The sequence below is a fragment of the Balaenoptera musculus genome, chromosome 2 (genome assembly GCF_009873245.2).
Source record: "Balaenoptera musculus isolate JJ_BM4_2016_0621 chromosome 2, mBalMus1.pri.v3, whole genome shotgun sequence".
Lineage (NCBI taxonomy): Eukaryota > Metazoa > Chordata > Mammalia > Artiodactyla > Balaenopteridae > Balaenoptera > Balaenoptera musculus.
Genome location: NC_045786.1, coordinates 121,539,756 through 121,558,516, shown reverse-complemented (window position 1 = coordinate 121,558,516; position 18,761 = coordinate 121,539,756). Strand labels below are relative to the sequence as shown.

General features: G+C 35.2%; 1 protein-coding gene across 4 annotated transcripts in view; it reads left to right on the top strand.

Moving 5' to 3' along the window:
- Positions 1 to 18,761, top strand: part of MIS18BP1 (MIS18 binding protein 1) — a 64,014-nt gene that overhangs the window by 26,309 nt on the left and 18,944 nt on the right. For all 4 annotated transcript variants that reach the window (XM_036843090.1, XM_036843088.1, XM_036843087.1 and 1 more), the window contains exons 8-10: positions 519 to 676; positions 4,176 to 5,037; positions 14,848 to 15,011. In XM_036843090.1, the coding sequence (XP_036698985.1) occupies positions 519 to 676; positions 4,176 to 5,037; positions 14,848 to 15,011 (1,184 nt within the window). The remainder of the gene's footprint in view (positions 1 to 518; positions 677 to 4,175; positions 5,038 to 14,847; positions 15,012 to 18,761) is intronic.

The following is an 18,761-nucleotide window of genomic DNA, read 5'->3' as shown; positions in this document are numbered from 1 at the left end:
ATTTGATTAATTCTTGCCCTTAAAAACTCATAGGGGATAGGTTGTGTAAGTTGACTAATCATGTCACAATGTAATAAGGTATAACAGGGGCTGGCAGTTTTTTTCTGTAAAGGGGCAGATAGTATTTTCATGGGTATGCTGCCTCACAGCTACTCGACTCTGCCTTTGTAGTGGAAAAGCAACATAGATAGTACTGAAAAGAATGAATGTGGCTGTGTTTCAATAAACTTTACAAGAACAGACAACTGGCAGAATTTGTCCTGTAATTTTCTTACAATATCAGCTTAAGTGGGAAATGCAAGAACATAGATAAGAAGAACTTAAGAGGTCATTAAGATGTTATACTTAAGTTGTTTGTGGGAGGAAAAGGGTAGAAGCCATGAAAGCTTAAATAATGCAAAATTAAAGGTAATCTGCTGGGGAAAAAAGCTTTATCTGAGGGAGTTTCATTTATTTATTTATGGGTTTAGTTTTTTGCGAACCAATATTAGAGGAAAAATACTATACTTGTTTTTTAGGTCTTGTGAAAAGAAAGAAGGAAAGGCCAGACAAAAACAGAAAACTGAAAGAGTTGTTCCTGACATTCGAAAATCAATGAAAAATGATGCAGGGGAAAAAAAAACAGATGTCCTCCAAAGAGCCACTGCCACTTATGACCTTGATTGTGATCATTTGGGTATGTTTGCTCTTTTCTTCTCTGTTGGTATAGTGGTAAATTTTTACCTGAGCTCCACACTGTTTAATTGTTTAAATTTAGTATTGAGTTCTTGACTTATACTGCCCTAAAATTCCTGGGTTTTTTTCACTGCTTAAGAGGAGAAACTGCAATGTAGACTGCCTGTAGTCAGCATTCAGCTTACTTCATTAAATTATACCTTTTAATTAATCAGTATACCAAGAACACTGATCAACATAACAATGAAAAATGATTGTTCTTTCAGTTTTCTAGACGCAAGGTATTTAGGCTGCCAGCTTACCTCAGACCTATATTACAGATACCTATATTTTTGTACTAAATATTATTCCTGTTAATAGACAAAACCAGTTTGCTTTCATGGAGGTAATGGCATGTCTTTTTGAATGACCGTTGCTATGAAGGTAGCTGGCAGAACTGTTCTGTGTCAACTCTACCAAAACTATAATCTGCCTCACATCCACCTGACCCCAAGCTGAAAAAAAATATTTACAGTCCTTTCTAGATAATATAATGAGTAAAATTCCTAGACTCTGTTGTATAAATTTATGCCAATTCTACCTTGATCTTACAATGAAGAGTTTTACAGAACTTCAAGAGTTCAGGACTGCTTCTGCCAAAAACATAGCACCATACTGGATATAAATGTACCTGTATGTCACTCCCCACCCCACCATACCCTATTTCCCTGTCCCCCACCCCCATTGAAACTATGCTCATCCTTTGTAGTACAGAGAAAGGAATAAATATGTGGATGACTGCTTGCATACAGCTAGCAAAAATTCATTCCTTAACTGTTGCTCCAGTTCCTTCTCAATCCTTCATTTTATCAAAAGTCATCCTATTTCTCGCAAATTAGGCATACTGCTTGTTGTCATTGCTAGACCTCTTCAGTATTCTGGAGTCCTGGGGCTACAGCACCTGCTATATACTTTTTTACTCCGAAATTTAAAAGATCCCTAAAAGTATATCTAACTTTGAATTATTTATTCATCTTCTTTAGTCTTAGGTCTTATCATCTCCCTACCCCCACTCCTTCCTTTCACTTATAGTGCTGTTTTTCAGGAATTTGAGTCAAATTGTGAATATTATTGGTAAAGTATTTGAGAATACAAATGTAAAAGACTAGAGTTTGGTAATTTACATGCCAGCTGTGTCCATAGGGAAATCATTCAACAAACATTTTTAAAGCATCTTCCATGAACCTTGATCTATGTTAGTTGTTAGGAACTTAGAGATGAATAAAACGAGATGCTTCTCCTTGAGAAGCTCAGTTTAGGGGAAGATATTACTGTATTCTGTTTTGGATGTATCATTTTTCCAGTGTGATTCATTAGATCATTGTTTTATGAAACTATTAAGACAGTGAGTGTCTTCTTGTCACATACATTATTTTGAGTGGTGGTATTTGATGCTGTTATTGTTTGTATTATTATCATTATCATTACACTTTCCATGGGAAAACCACTGAAATATTAAAAAAAAACACATCTAACATTAAACAACTGAGGTTATGCAAAAGTGCCAACCAATGATAATTTAAGATGATATAATTGTGTGTGTGTATTTTAATGACTTATGTAAAGTTTTGTTTCGTATATTTAATGCTATAATCTATATATTATAGTATTGCTCTTAAAGTACTTTATTTATCTCTGTTATTATACTTAACAGTATATTGTAAATGATTATAATATCAGCCTTCCTCACCATACTGTAATAATCTCAAGAGCAAGGAGGACCATCCATTGTTCATCTTCAAGTACAGACTTCTATGAATTTAATACCATAATTTAGTTTTGTGTAAGTGTGGATTTTCAGAGTAATTTCATTGAAATCCTGCCTACCAGAATTTAAAGAACCTTTTCTCTACACATTAGCAAGTTTAAAATTTCATATTGAGTTAAATCCATCAGCTTAATAACATTTTTTTCTATCTTATTCTAGGTGAAAAGAAATGAAAGTGAGGAACATTTATAAGTGTTTAAAGAAGTAGAGAGGAAACAATACTAACACTACTAGCTTCATACAGCTTAGGTTGAAGTATCCAGAATGGTCTGAATCTTTATTCAAATTATTTAATAAAATGAATAAAAATATTCGAATAAAAAGGTTTTGTTCAAAATTAGAAAGTTCAAAATTTTCACATTTCCAATTGAACATTTGAATCATGTTTATATGAGGAATTAGAAGAAAACTCTTCCTTCATAATATGAAGATACATGATTCCATTGAGAAATCATGTAGAAACTTTCTTGATAACTTTTGTCTAGTGCCACTTCTCCATGAACTATAATTTAGAGGCTTCTTTATTCCCCAGCATTCAGTATTACCCATCAGTCTTTCATTTTGTCATTCGTCTTGTAAAATGGCACATAATATGTGTAGGTTGTTGGAGTACTTCACTATGATGATTGGTGTGATGGTTTACGATTTGTATATATTTATAATTGTATAATTTAAAGTTAGAAATTAAATTAGTTTGGCTTCTGGTTTCCTAAGTTTCAAATTGGAGAGTTTCTCTCATTTTAATTTGCTTTCTTTAACCAGTGACACAGTATAATAAAGATTCCCAAGTTCTGCTTTCGTTGTTAGCCCATGATGCTTCATGGAGTTTTGGGGGATTCAGCAAAAATGTATCTCTGTGACCACTACTGGGGATGCGTATGGGGCCATGCAGATGGAGTTCCATGTTTTCCTAACTCTCCTTAACTAGGATAGCTTCTGTTCCATATATTACATACCTAGTAAGGTTTTAGCAACCCTAGTGGTTTTCCTTATGTCTTCTTAATATTTTACTTCCAAATTTAACAAATATTTAGCATCTGCTATATATGTGAAAGACTGTACTAACTCCAGCAAAAAAAAAATAAAAAATGAAGACGAAATTCTTACCATTAAGAATTTTTTTCAGTTGAAAGATAAGTATGTTAATTATAATGCAGGGCACACTGTCAAACATGATATTATTTGAAAGTATTCCGGAAATTTGAAGGAGAGCTTTCATTCAGTTGAGGGAATCAAGACAAAATTTGTGGATAGGTGGGTTAGAAAACAGAAATAAAGCAGGTTATAGAACAGGTTATTGAAGCAGGTGGTAAGTGAAGGAAACTTTCCAAGTAGAGTGAATGACATTAATGAAAGTTGAGAAGCAGTGGATTAACAGACATAGAATATCATTCAGATTTGGGTACAGTGAGTGATTAGAACTATATTGAAGACCAAGCAGAGGAACTGTGTACACTAAGTAGACTGTGAGATGTCACGGACAGATTGGTATAAAAATTAGTATATGTTTACAATTGAAGGGGCAGTGATCTGAACAGACCAATGCTTCAGGAAGATTAATTTGGCAGTAGTGTTTAAAATGGAGTTTGTGGGGAAAGAAACAGTATATTTTATGTGTGAAAATATTTTTTCTATATTCTGTTTGTAGCTAATTTGAAATTTTGATCTTTGGTTTTGTCTTATGAAATTAAAGAGAGAACTGAAGAATCCAAAGTATCCGTTGATATTCTAACATCAAGGGAACAGTTTTTCTCAGACGAAGAAAGAAAATATATGGCTGTTAATCAGAAGAAACCTTATATTTTAGTAACACCACTCAAATCTAAAAAAATTATAGAGCAAAAGTGCATGAATTATAATCTGTCCTTTGGCACCATTAAAGCAATAACAGATTTTGCAGTGCGAAAGCATCAAAAAGAAAGTAAATCAAACTTAAGTGAACCTACAAGTCCAATCAGCAAGCCCACAAAGACTTTAGAAAGTACATTTGAGTATAGTGTGGGTCATAAAAGTAAAAACAAGGAAGATTGTAGTGAATGTGATTTACTCACTGTCAACCAGAAAATAAAAATACCTAGTCCTAAAAAGGAACAAACAGTCACCTCTGACTTTAAGAAAAATACAAGGTTATCAAAATTGAAGAAAACTGAAAATCAAATAACTGTGTCATTTTACAAGCATCAGTCCTCATCAGATTTGTCTAATGAAGAGAGTGAAAAAGGAAAGGAATTTAGAAGGAAAGCTGGGGTTAAGAAAACCAGAGCAAGAAATACCGAAGAAATAGTGGTTCACTTGAGAAAAAGCACAAGAAAAACAAGGACAATCCCAGTGATGTCTGAATCTGAAACTGAGGAGAGTGAAAATGAACTTCATATGAAACAGAAGAAAGCTAGATGTTCTGCTAAAGAAAATCTTCAGAAATCTGATATTAGCAATGAGCTTCCAGTTATTGAGACAGTGGGATCTGGCAAGATGAACAGGTCTTCCTTAGCATGTTTACCTGGTTTAATTCAGGATGAGGAATGGAATAAGAAAGAATTACAGAAACTTCATTGGTAAGTAGTTAGATTTGACTCTGAAATATCTAGAGTGGCCACAAAACAGTTTACAACATAAAAACTTCAATAACGGGCTGATTTAATGACTTCTATTTGTTAATATGGAAGATGTCATCCAAAAGCACATGGAGAGAAATTAAAATTTATATAAAGAATAGAGGGAGAGTACAGATAACTTCTAACTAGGTTCTTTGTGGCCATCTATAGCCTACATGTGAGGAAAGTGAAAGTGACCCTGTTTTCTTTTCATTCCCATTTAATATTTCAAGACAGTCCCCTCCCCCTCCCTCCTAAAAAAGGGTAACTGTGAGGGGACAGATGTGTTCATTAATTTGAGTGTGGTAATCGTTTCACAATGTATATGTATGTCAAATGATCACATGTACACTTTAAATATATACAGTTTTTTTGGTCAATTATACCTCAGTAAAGCAGGGGGTAAACCATTTCAACACAGACAAATGCAGCTCTCTCACTTAGCTTCACATTTTAAGGAATATTTTATAAGTAAATTTACTATTATAAAACCTTAAATTTGAATCCAAATTTGTAGATTATTTAATACAGTCTTTTCCCCCTCATTTATAGAAGAGAAATTAGTCTCAAAAATTCAGTGATTTGTCCAAGGTTTCTTAATTAGTGCTGCTTGATAAATCAGGTATGATGAGAATTGGATTTAGCTACATAGACTTGAAAAGCAGTTTCAGTAGTGTGGTAGTTAGTATTGGAAGCCAGATCATAGTTGAGAGATGAAGAGTGAATGAGACAGTAAAGACAGCCTAGATGGACAACACAAGAAATTTGGCAATGATAGAGAACAGAAGAATGCATAGTCATAGAAGACAGTGTGAAGATAAGGGAACATGTATGTTTAGTTGCTTGCTTGCTTGTTTGTAAGGTGACTCATGCCAGGGTATAATGGTATGTTCTTGGAAATGATCTAGTAGAAAGAAAGGAAGATATGATTGATAAAAGAGGGAAGGATAACATAGAAACATGCCACGTTCAGTGTTCCATTCTCTTGTGTACCCCCAGCTTTATAACATTTGGAATTCATTTTCAAATCTACCTTCTCTTCCTAAGGCATCTTTGTGCCACTGTACTCTTCCTTTCTCGATTTCCTAAATTTTCCTTCTCTATCTTATTTTCAGGCAGAGAAGGTTTTCTTATTCTTCAGACTTATTGGTTTTGGCTGCTTGCTTTCTAGCAATAGTGTATTCCTCAGTGATCTTTTCATTCCAAAGTTCTACTTTTCCTTTTTGCAGAGGGACTCCCAAATCTGTTCCTCTAGTCCTGAATTCTTGTACTTAGGTTTGTATTTCTCTTTGCCTGCTGGACATCTCTACATAAATCTCACCTACAGCTAACTTAATATGTCAAAAACCAAACTTATTTTCCCCTGCCTGTCCACTTTGCCTGACATTCCTGTTTCTGAATATGTAATTCTTCTAGTCAACTAGGTTTAAACTCTTTATTATTATTGATTTTTAATCTAATTTTTTAAATCTAATTTTTTAAAAATTAAGAAACTACCAGCTATACTTAGGCAATATTGTGGGTTCAATTCTGGACTACTGAAATAAGGCGAATATCTCAACAACGAAAGTCACATTAATTTTTTGGTTTCCTGGTGCATATGAAAATTATGTTTATACTATACTGTAGTCTCTTAAGTGTGCAATAGCATTATGTCAAAAAAACCAGTGTATATACCTTAGTTAAAAAAATAATTTATTGCTTAAAAATGCTAATCATTTGAGCCTTCAGCAAGTTGTAATCCTTTTGCTGTTGGAGGGTCTTGCCTTGGTATTGATAGCATTTTACCCACAGTAGAACTTCTTTCAAAATTGGAGTCAATCCTCTCAAACCCTGCTGCTGCTTTATCAACTAAGTTTGTGTAATATTCTAAATCCTTTGTTGTCATTTCAACAGTCTTCACAGCATCTTCACCAGGAGTAGATTTCATCTCATGAAATCACTTTCTTTGCTCACCCATAAGAAGCAGTTCCTCATAAGTTCAAGTTTTATCATGAGATTGTAGCAATTCAGCCACATCTTTAGGCTCCACTTCTAATTGTAGTTCTCTTGCTGTTTCCACTACATCTGCAGTGACTTCCTCCACTGAAGTCTTTAACTCCTCCAAGTCATTCATGAGGGTTGGAATCAAATTCTTCCAAACTCCTGTGAATGTTGATATTTTGATAGACCTCTTCCCATGAATCACGAATATTCTTAATGGCATCTTAATGGTGAATCCTTTCCAGAAGGTTTTCAATTTACTTTGCTCTGATCCATCAGAGGAATCACTATCTATGGCAGCTCTAGCCTTAGGAAATATATTTCTTAAATAATAAGACTTGAAAATCAGAATTGCTCCTTGATTCATAAGCTGCAGAATGGATGTTATGTTAGCAGGCTGAAAACAACATAAATCTTTTACATCTCCATCAGAGCTCTTGGGTGACCAGGTACACTGTAAATGAGCAGTAATATCTTGAAAGGAATCTTTTTTTCTGAACAGTAGTTCTCCACAGTGGGCTTAAAATAATTCAGTAAACCTTGTTGTAAATACATGTGCTGACCTCCAGGCTTTGTTGTTCCATTTATAGAGCACAGGTAGAGAAGATTTAGCATAATCTACCTAAGGACCCTAGAATTTTCAGAATGGTAAATAAGCATTGGCTTCAACTTCAAGTCCCCTGCTACATGAGTCTGTATCAAGAGAGTCAGCCTGTCCTTTGAAGCCAGCCATTGACTTTTCCTCCTTAGCTATAAAAGTCATAGATGGCATCTTCTTCCAATAGAAGACTGTTTTGTCTGCATTGAAAATCTGTTGTGTAGTGTAGCCACCTTCATTGATGATCTTAGCTAGAGCTTCTGGATAACTTGCTGCAGCTTCTACATTAGCATTTGCTGCTTTGTCCTTTTATGTTATGGAGACACTTCTTTCATTGAACCTCATGAGCCAACCTCTGCTAGCTTCAAACTTTTCATCTGCAGCTTCCTCACCTCTCTCACCCTTCATAGAATTAAAGAAAGTTAGGACCTTGCTCTAGATTAGACTTTGGTTTAAAAGAATCTTGTGACTGGTTTGATCTTCTATCCAGATCGCTAAACTTTCTCCATATCAGCAATAAGGCTATTTGTTATCAGTTGTGTGTTCACTAGAGTAGCACTTTTAATTTCCTTCGAGCACTTTTTCCTTTGCATTCACAACTTTGCTAACTGTTTGGCACAAGAGGCCTAGCTTTCAGCCTGTGTCAGCTCTTGACATGCCTTCCTCACTAAGCTTAATCGTTTCTAGCTTTTGATTTAAAGTGAGAGACTTGCAACTCTTCCTTTCACTTGAATATTTAGAGGCCATTGTAGGCTTATTAATTGGCGTAATTTCAGTATTCTTGCATCCCCAGGGAATAAGGAGGCTCAAGGAGAGAGAGAGACGGGAATGGCTGGTCAGTGGAGCAGTCAGAACACACACAACATTTATCAATTAAATTCACTGTCTTATATTCGCGCAGTTCATGGCACCCCAAACAATACAAGAGTAGCATCACAGATCACATAACAAATATAATAATAATGAAAAAGTCTGAAATATTGTGAGAATTACCAAATGTGACAGAGTCATGAAATGAGCAAATGCTGTTGGAAATATGGCACCAATAGACTTGCTCGACACAGGGTTGCCACAAACCTTCAGTTTGTAAAAAACACTGTAAAGCAAAGGGCAATAAAACGAGATATGCCTGTGCAGCCTTTTTCTTAACACTACTCTTTTTTTCAGACCTTTAATGCCTTTTGCCTGAACTGTGGAAGTAGCCTTGTGTTTGTACTTTGTTCTCTTCATCTGAGTAATCTGTTTTATACAACTCCAGATTAGTCTTAATGTATAGTTGTGGTTCTGACACATCAAAAACCTTCACTTGCATTCTTGCTCAAATTCAAATTATATAAAGATTTCTTCTGCCTTGCATTGAGAGTAATAGTTGACCTCAGTTATCCTTTCCAGCTGTATCCCCCATTATTTCCTTTAATAAAGGTTGTCAACCTTTGCTGTATGTTCAGATGATGCAAGGAGATTTTTAATGCCTGGACTGCAGAAATGCCAGTTCCCAGTAAGATGAGTAAGCATACTCTGCTCTGTTTCTTCTATGCAGCTGTAACACCTGGACAGAATGCTTGGAACAGCTTTTTGTTGACTCAGGAAGATAAATAATAACAGGTTGATTGGGGGAGACTAGAATTTTAAGAACCACCAAACTGGAAGTGAATTTCCAGTTTTTCCTCTAGATATTCCCCCAAGCTAAACTCAAGGCCACCTAAAACCAGGAAGGGGGCATTGAGGCAAGACAAAGAGAGCTCAAAGAGAAGCCCTTCAGTTCTGGCTTGAACAGGAAGGGGGATTACTAACACTCAGAAACAGTAGAAGAAATCTCTCAGTTGTTTCTTTTTCTTTTCTCCTTTCTCTTATAACCCAGTACCCATACAATCCAGCAGGGGCAAGCATCACAGCATCAGTTGGGGCCCACACATACCTGAAACTCTGAAAGTGCGGAACCTTCCTCTCCAGTTCGAGTAGACGTCTCAAAAGGGTGGGGCAAACCATTTTGCAGTTTTCTCTTTTTGTCCTCTGCTTGGCGCTGGAGAAAGATACAATTGTATAAAGTGTGCAGCAGAGCTGGGTAACTAAAACCCCAGGTCTCTGCCGGAGAATCAAAAATGGGAACCCTAGGGAACCAAAGATTTCAGAGAGGGAGGACCTAGGGAAAGCAACCCTATAAAGTTGTTTATGAACTTTTAGGCTCACCCTTGAGTTGCCCGTTTGTGGATCTGATCCTAAACAGCATACCCAAGACTTTGAGAACTGAACTAAATGGTAGACCACCACGCAGTTTCCAGGCCAGCCACCCAGTGTCCAACATGCAGTATATCCTAATAGCACTGCAAAGCTTTAAAAATGGAACTGACACTGAAACTGCAACCACAGAAGACTGACTGGAATTTATAGCTCAGGTTACAGCCAGGTTGGTTGCCTGCTACAACAAAATATTAATATTCTCTATAAAATATATATAAGACCCAGAGTTTTGTCATTCAGAATGCCTAGGAAATAACCCAAAATTACTTAGCATACAAAGAACCAGGAAAATTTCAACTCTTATGGAAAAAATAATCAACAGATGCAAATGCTGGGATGACACAGATGTTGGAATTATCTGACAAGATTCTGAAGCAGGTATATAAAAATGCTTCAGGAACTAAAAGCAAACATTCTTGAACAGAAATTTATAATGTCTCAGCAAGAAATAGAAAATGTAAATAAGGATCAAATGGAAATTTTAGAACTGAAAAATAAGATAATCAAAATTAAAAACTCATTGGATAGGCTCAATAGCAGAATGAGATGAGATGAGAGAGGAAAGAGGCAGTCAGTATCAGGAATGGAGGAATAGGAAGACAGATGGCAACTCTGGGTAAACAGAGTAGACTTCTCTTGAGTTCTTATAAATGTTTAGCGGTTTAAGGCAAATATTGCATTGCATGATGGAGTTCTTCAGTATTTATAAATGTGATACAGAAGACAAATGAGGAAGAGGCTTATATGATGCTAAGATTTTACTTGAAGCAGTAAGATACTGATTCTAAGTTGACTGTTCAGTATGTATATAGTAAACCCCAGAGCAGCCACTAAAAAACTACACAGATATCTTCAAACATACAATAGATAAATTAAAATACTAAAAAAGGCAGAAAAAGGAAATAGAAAACAGGAGGAAGAAAGAAAAACTATTACATTAATTATGTTAATAATCTAAATGCACCATTTAAAAGACAGATTGTTAGAATGAATTTTAAAACATGATCCCACTGTGTTGTATAAAGGAAACTCACTTCAAATAGGACATAGGGAAGTTAAAAGTGAAAGGATAGATACATACCATGCAAACTCAATAGATAACTGGAGTGGCTATACTAATACTAATCAAAGATTTCAGTATGAAGAAAATATCGAGGATAAAGAAGGACATTACAAAACGATAGAAGTGCCATTTCACCAGGAAGACTTAACAATCGTAAATGTGTATGCACCTGAGAACAAAACCTCAAAATACATGAATCAAAATCTGACAGAACTAAAAGGAAAGTACTGAACTGAAAAGAGTCAAATCCACAATTATAGTTGGAGACTTCAGTGTTCTTCTCTTGGTAATTGATGGCAGTAGTAGATAGTTAGTAAGGGTATACAAGAACTGAACAACACCATCAACCAAATGTGCTAGCTGACATTTTGGAGTAGTGTACCCAACAGGGAAAAAACACATTATTTCTAAGGATAGGTGGATCATTCACTAAGAAAGAACATTTACTAGGTCATAAAACAAATCTTAATGAATTGACTATAACTGAAGTTATATAAAGGGTGTTCTCTGGCCATAATTGAATTAAACTACAAGTCAGTAAAAGAAAACAGAAAATTCCAAGTGGTTGAAAAATAACACAGCTATAAATAATCCATGGGTCAAAGAGGAAGTTTCAAGGGAAAATATTCTGAACTGAACAACAAAGAAAATATATCAAAATTTGCAGTGTGAGCCCAGAAGTTCATAAACAACGTTACAGTTTGGTTTTACGTAGCTCATTTCTCTGCCTGATTTTCATGATACTTTCTTCATAAACGAAATTGTGGTATGATCTTATAGTGAATGGACTACTGAGTAATAAAAAGGAAGAACTATTGATACTTGTAACCACCTGAATGAATTTCAGAGGTATTATGCTGAGTGAAAAATGCTAGCCCAAAAGGTTACATACTATATGATTCCAATTATATTATGTTCTGGAGAAGACAAAACTAAAAAGAAAGAAAATGGATCAGGGATTTCCAGTGGTTATAGTGGTGGACCACAGAGGGGTAGCACTGGGAGTTTTTTTCGGTCTGATGGAACTGTTCCATCTGTTCTGTTATATATCTGTTAAGATTCATAGAACCATACCCAAAAAGACAATTTTACTTAAAATGTTTAAAAAGTGCCTAGACTGCATACTATTAAAATATTCAGGTATGGCAGGTTTGGGTTTGGGTTATGCTTCTCTAGTTTTTTACAGCTTTGACCTGCAGCCATTTCTTTGAAATTTACTGTACTATAAATATGAACTATTTATCATTCCCTAACCATATGTAGTTCTTCCTTGTCTTCATTTCTTTGCCAATATTGTGGCCTCATTTTCACCTGTTACATTTTTATCCATCCTTCAAATTTTATCTCACATGTCACCTCCTCCCTGTAACATTTCCTTGTTATCACCTATTCCTACTTTCCACTCAGTTAGATGTAATGCCTCTTTCTTACAAACAACATAAAGCAATTCTATTGCTGACTTCAAAGCAAAATAATCACATGAGGAGCTTTTGGAAAATGCAAAGGATTGCTGCCCCAGACCTACTGTATTGAAATCTTTAGGGATAGAGTCTATGAATCTGTTTGCTTATTTTACTTGCTTGCTTGCATTTTGCTATAAGCTCCTTAAGTGATTCTTGTTTGCAGCCCACTGTTTTGTACCCCCCATCATGCTTATAAACCTAGTAGGTAGATACTTAGCAAATAATCCCTGTAAGAAGTTTATGACAGTATTAGGGAAATCTGACTTAGTTTAGGCAGATACTAGAATTTAGATTTGAAGGTTAAATAAGTATTTAAGCCAAAGATTCATGATAAGTACGTTTTAAATTAAAACAGTGTATGTAAAAGTAGAAAGTAAGAGAGCATATTTAAAAATACTAAAGGACAAAATGACTGGCATACAGAAAGTGAGGGAAGAGCAGTAGAGGATGAGAATAGACAGGCAAGGAAGAACATAGGTCATACTTCGGTTTTTATGCTTAAAAATGATGAAGTGATTTTTAAGTAGGACTGCAGTGATATGATTACATATGCCTTTTTAAATTATCTGGGATTAACTAGAGGAGATGTGTTCATTACAGACTAATTTCTTATTAAGTGCATTAAGTATTTTTATTATGACAAAATAGTCCTTTTAGGCAATCATAGACTTGCATGTTAGCTATGTACACAGATAGGGAAGCTTGAGACCCCTCCCTATAGTTCTCCACTTTAGAACACATGTGGAATGATTAGTTATGCAAGAGTAGAACATTTGTTAAGTGTTCAATGCCCATAAGTATTTGTTCTCCTTTTATGCATCGAGTGAGTGGTATTCTGTAGTTAGATCACATCTATTCACAAAAGTTGATTCTTAAAGTTTCAGGAATTTTACAAATTAAATGTTTCAGAATCATTATTAAAAATTAAATTATATAAACTAAAGTTTAAATAAATTTATTAGAAACAAACTAAAACTCTAAACTCATCACTTCCTAATTATTTTACTATATTTTATTATCTGTGCCCTTGAGGTTCTTTACATCTGTCATATCTGTGTAGTGGAAATTCTATATAATTATGTGCTGTTGCACATTTCTTACTCCATGTTGGTAACTTGAAATCAGCCACAATAGGAGTATTTACAATATGGAAATTGACAAACACTACAAATCAGCTTTTTAACCCCAGAGAACTAGTTGTTAAAAATTTACCAGCATAACACTGCATAGGTTAATTGGTGAGTTAAATAGATCTTTTCTGGCAGAACTATCAGCCTAACCACAACATATAAAATCTCTTGGAGGGGGAGGGCAGTAGTACGTATACCAGGTTCTAAATACAGTAAGTCCCCTACATCCGAACCTTCAAGTTGTGAACTTTTGAAGATGCGAACATGTGTTCACATGTCCAGTCACATAAGTTAGTTCACATGTCTGGTGTATACTGTCACGTGTGTGCATCCTTTACAAGTAGTTGTGCTTTTGTGTGCTTTACTGTACAGTACTGTATCGAGTACAGTAGTACAGTATCTTTATTTCAAGCCCAGGATGTCCGGAAGCAAGCGTAAAAGCAGTGGTGATGTAGCTGGTACTACTACTTTTCAAGGTACTTTAGTGTAAGAGTAAAAATTTTTCTTTATTTTTTGTGTTTGTTTTTTATGTATTATTTGTGTGAAAAGTATTATAAGCCTATTACAGTACAGTACTATATAGCCAATTGTGTTAGTTGGATACCTAGGCTAACTTTGTTGGACTTACCAACAAATTAGACTTAAAAATGCAGTCTTGGAACGGAACTCGTTCATATGTAGGGGACTAACTGTAATCATTTGCCGTGAGATTTTAGAATGTAACTTGTTTGTTAAATTGGGGAACTACCTTATATTGACTTAGTTTTTTTCTATTTCAGTTTTCATTTCCCTCAATTAAGTATTATATCTAAAATACTGTGTTCTATAAATTATAATAGAATGAAAGCAAGCGTAACACTTTTTAATAAGAGTTTGTAACATGGAATATATAGAAACTAGGAGCTTGTCTTCCAATATAGTTAGCACCAGTAAGATTTGTGCAGCAGTATAGAAAAGTTAGTCATGCTAGAGTCCCCCCAGAAATCTAATCACTGATTAGTTGGACTTAGGAAAAAATGTTGAAAGATTGGGCGTGGTTTTTCAGGTTTAATAGACTACAACAAAATAGAAGGCATCTGCTAGATATGTACACTTACGTCTTTGTATTTTAAGCATTAGAGTAAGTTATTAAGTGGAGAGAATACTATTTTCTTCCTAAATAGTTATCTAGAATGATTTTGATAAAATTCCTTCAGCTCAATAATTCTCCTTGATTTAGTAGTATGCCTTCAGAAGGTTATTTTTTTACTGAGTTGAATTTCTTGTTCTTTAACTGTTTTTGGTCTTCCATAGTGCTTTTGCATCTCTTCCAAAGCACAAACCTGGTTTCTGGTCAGAGGTGGCTATGGCTGTAGGTTCTCGATCTGCTGATGAATGCCAGAGGAAATACATGGAAGATCCCCGAGGAAAAAGATCTCAGAAACATGTCACCAAGAAAAAGCCAGTCAACCCCAAAGGTAACCTTCGTGAGAAATAGTTTTTTCCTAGTTCTCAGTATCGATTTCTTTGTTTTGAATTTTATTTTATTTATTTTTTTATACAGCAGGTTATTATTAGTCATCCATTTTATACACATCAGTGTATACATGTCAATCCCAATCTCCCAATTCATCACACCACCACCCCCACCCGCCACTGCTTTCCCCCCTTGGTGTCCGTACGTTTGTTCTCTACATCTGTGTCTCAATTTCTGCCCTGCAAACTGGTTCATCTGTACCATTTTTCTAAGTTCCACATATATGTGTTAATATGCGATATTTGTTTTTCTCTTTCTGACTTACTTCACTCTGTATGACAGCCTGTAGATTCATCCACGTCTCTACAAATGACCCGATTTCGTTCCTTTTTATGGCTGAGTAATATCCATTGTATATATGTACCACATCTTCTTTAATCATTCGTCTGTCGAGGGGCATTTAGGTTGTTTCCATGACCTGGCTATTGTAAATAGTGCTGCAGTGAACATTGGGGTGCATGTGTCTTTTTGAATTATGGTTTCCTCTGGGTATATGCCCAGTAGTGGGATTGCTGGGTCATGTGGTAATTCTATTTTTAGTTTTTTAAGGAACCTCCATACTGTTCTCCATAGTGGCTGTGTCAATTTACATTCCCACCAGCAGTGCAAGAGGGTTCCCTTTTCTCCACACCCTCTCCAGCATTTGTTTGTAGATTTTCTGATGAGGCCCATTCTGACTGGTGTGAGGTAATACCTCATTGTAGTTTTGATTTGCATTTCTCTAATAATTAGTGATGTTGAGCAGCTTTTCATGTGCTTCTTGGCCATCTGTATGTCCTCTTTGGAGAAATGTCTGTTTAGGTCTTCTGCCCATTTTTTGATTGGGTTGTTTGTTTTTTAATATTGAGCTGCACTAGCTGTTTATGTATTTTGGAGATTAATCCTTTGTCCATTGATTCATTTGCAAATATATTTCCCATTCTGAGGGTTCTCTTTTCGTCTTGTTTGTAGTTTCCTTTACTTAGCAAAAGCTTTTAAGTTTCATTAGGTCCCATTTGTTTATTTTTGTTTTTATTTCCATTACTCTAGGAGGTGGATCAAAAAACATCTTGCTGTGATTTATGTCAAAGAGTGTTCTTCCTATGTTTTCCTCTAAGAGTTTCATACTGTCTAGTCTTACATTTAGGTCTCTAATCTATTTTGAGTTTTTTTTTGTGTATGGTGTTAGGTAGTGTTCTAATTTCATTCTTTTACATGTAGCTGTCCAGTTTTCCCAGCACCACTTATTAAAGAGGCTGTCTTTTCTCCATTGTATATCCTTTGCCTCCTTTGTCATAGATTAGTTGACCATAGGTGCATGGGTTTATCTCTGTGCTTTCTATCCTGTTCCATTGATCTGTATTTCTGTTTTTATGCCCCTACTGTATTGTCTTGATTACTGTAGCTTTGTAGTATAGTCTGAAGTCAGGGACTCTGATTCCTCCAGCTCCGTTTTTTTCCCTCAAGACTGCTTCGGCTATTGGGGGTCTTTTGTGTCTCCATACAAATTTTAAGATTTTTTGTTGTACTTCTGTGGAAAATGCCATTGGTAATTTGATAGGCATTGCATTGAATCTGTAGATTGCTTTGGGTAGTATAGTCATTTTCACAATATTGATTCTTCCAATCCAAGAACATGGTATATCTCTCTATCTGTTTGTATCATCTTTAATTTCTTTCATCAGTGTCTTATACTTTTCTGCATACAGGTCTTTTGTCTCCCTAACTAGGTTTATTCCTCGGTATTTTATTCTTTTTGTTGCAGTAGTAATGGGAGTGTTTCCTTAATTTCTCTTTCAGATTTTTCATCATTAGTGTATGGGAATGCAAGAGATTTCTGTGCATTAATTTTGTATCCTGCAACTTTACCAAATTCATTGATTAGCTCTAGTAGTTTTCTGGTGGCATCTTTAGGATTCTCTAGGTATAGTATCATGTCATCTTCAAACAATGACAGTTTTACTTCTTCTTTTCCAATTTGGATTCCTTTTATTTCTTTTTCTTCTCTGATTGCCATGGCTAGGACTTCCAAAACTATGTTGAATAATAGTGGCGAGAGTGGACATCCTTGTCTCGTTCCTGATCTTAGAGGAAATGCTTTCAGTTTTTCACCATTGAGAATGATGTTTGCTGTGGGTTTGTCATATATGGCCTTTATTATGTTGAGGTAGTTTCCCTCTATGCCCACTTTCTGGAGAGTTTTTATCATAAATAGGTGTTGAATTTTGTCAAAAGCTTTTTTTCTGCATCTATTGAGGTCATACGGTTTTTATTCTTCAATTTGTTAATATGGTATATCACATTGATTGATTTGCGTATATTGAAGAATCCTTGCATCCCTGGGGTAAATCCCACTTGATCGTGGTGTATGATCCTTTTAATGTGTTGTTGGATTCTGTTTGCTAGTATTTTGTTGAGGATTTTTGCATCTATATTCATCAGTGATATTGGTCTGTAATTTTCTGTTTTTGTAGTATCTTTGTCTGGTTTTGGTATCAGGGTGATGGTGGCCTCATAGAATGAGTTTTGGAGTGTTCCTGCCTCTGCAATTTTTTGGAAGAGTTTGAGAAGGATGGGTGTTAGCTCTTCTCTAAATGTTTGATAGAATTCACCTGTGAAGCCATCTGGTCCTGGACTTCTGTTTGTTGGAAGATTTTTAATCACAGTTTCAATTTCATTACTTGTGATTGGTGTGTTCTTATTTTCTATTTCTTCCTGGTTTAGTCTTAGAAGGTTATACCTTTCTAAGAATTTGTCCATTTCTTCCAGGTTGTCCATTTTATTGGCATAGAGTTGCTTGTAGTAGTCTCTTAGGATGCTTTATATTTCTGCGGTGTCTGTTGTAACTTCTTTTTCATTTCTAATTTTATTGATTTGAGTCCTCTCCCTCTTTTTCTTGATGAAAAATGGTTAATGGCTAATGGTTTATCAATTTTGTTTATCTTCTCAAAGAACCAGCTTTTAGTTTTATTGATCATTGCTATTATTTTCTTTGTTTCTATTTCATTTATTTCTGCTCTGATCTTTATGATTTCTTTCCTTCTGCTAACTTTGGGTTTTGTTTGTTCTTCTTTCTCTAGTTCCTTTAGGTGTAAGGTTAGATTGTTTATTTGAGATTTTTCTTGTTTCTTCAGGTAGGCTTGTATAGCTATAAACTTCCTTCTTAGAACTGCTTTTGCTGCATCCCATAGGTGTTGGATCATCGTGTTTTCATTATCATTTGTCTCTAGGTATTTTTTGATTTCCTCTTTGATTTCTTCAGTGATCTCTTGGTTATTTAGTACCGTATTGTTTAGCCTCCATGTGTTTGTGCTTTTCACGTTTTTTTCCCTGTAATTCATTTCTAATCTCATAGCGTTGTGGTCAGAAAAGATGCATGATATGATTTCAATTTTCTTAAATTTACTGAGGCTTGATTTGTGACCCAAGATGTGATCTATCCTGGAGAATGTTCCGTGCGCACTTGAGAAGAAAGTGTAATCTGCTGTTTTTGGATGGAATGTCCTATAAATATCAATTAAATCTATCTGGTCTATTGTGTCATTTAAAGCTTCTGTTTCCTTATTTATTTTCATTTTAGATGATCTGTCCATTGCTGTAAGTGAGGTGTTAAAGTCCCCCACTATTATTGTGTTACTGTCAATTTCCTCTTTTAAAGCTGTTAGCAGTTGCTTTATGTATTGAGGCGCTCCTATGTTGGGTGCATATATAT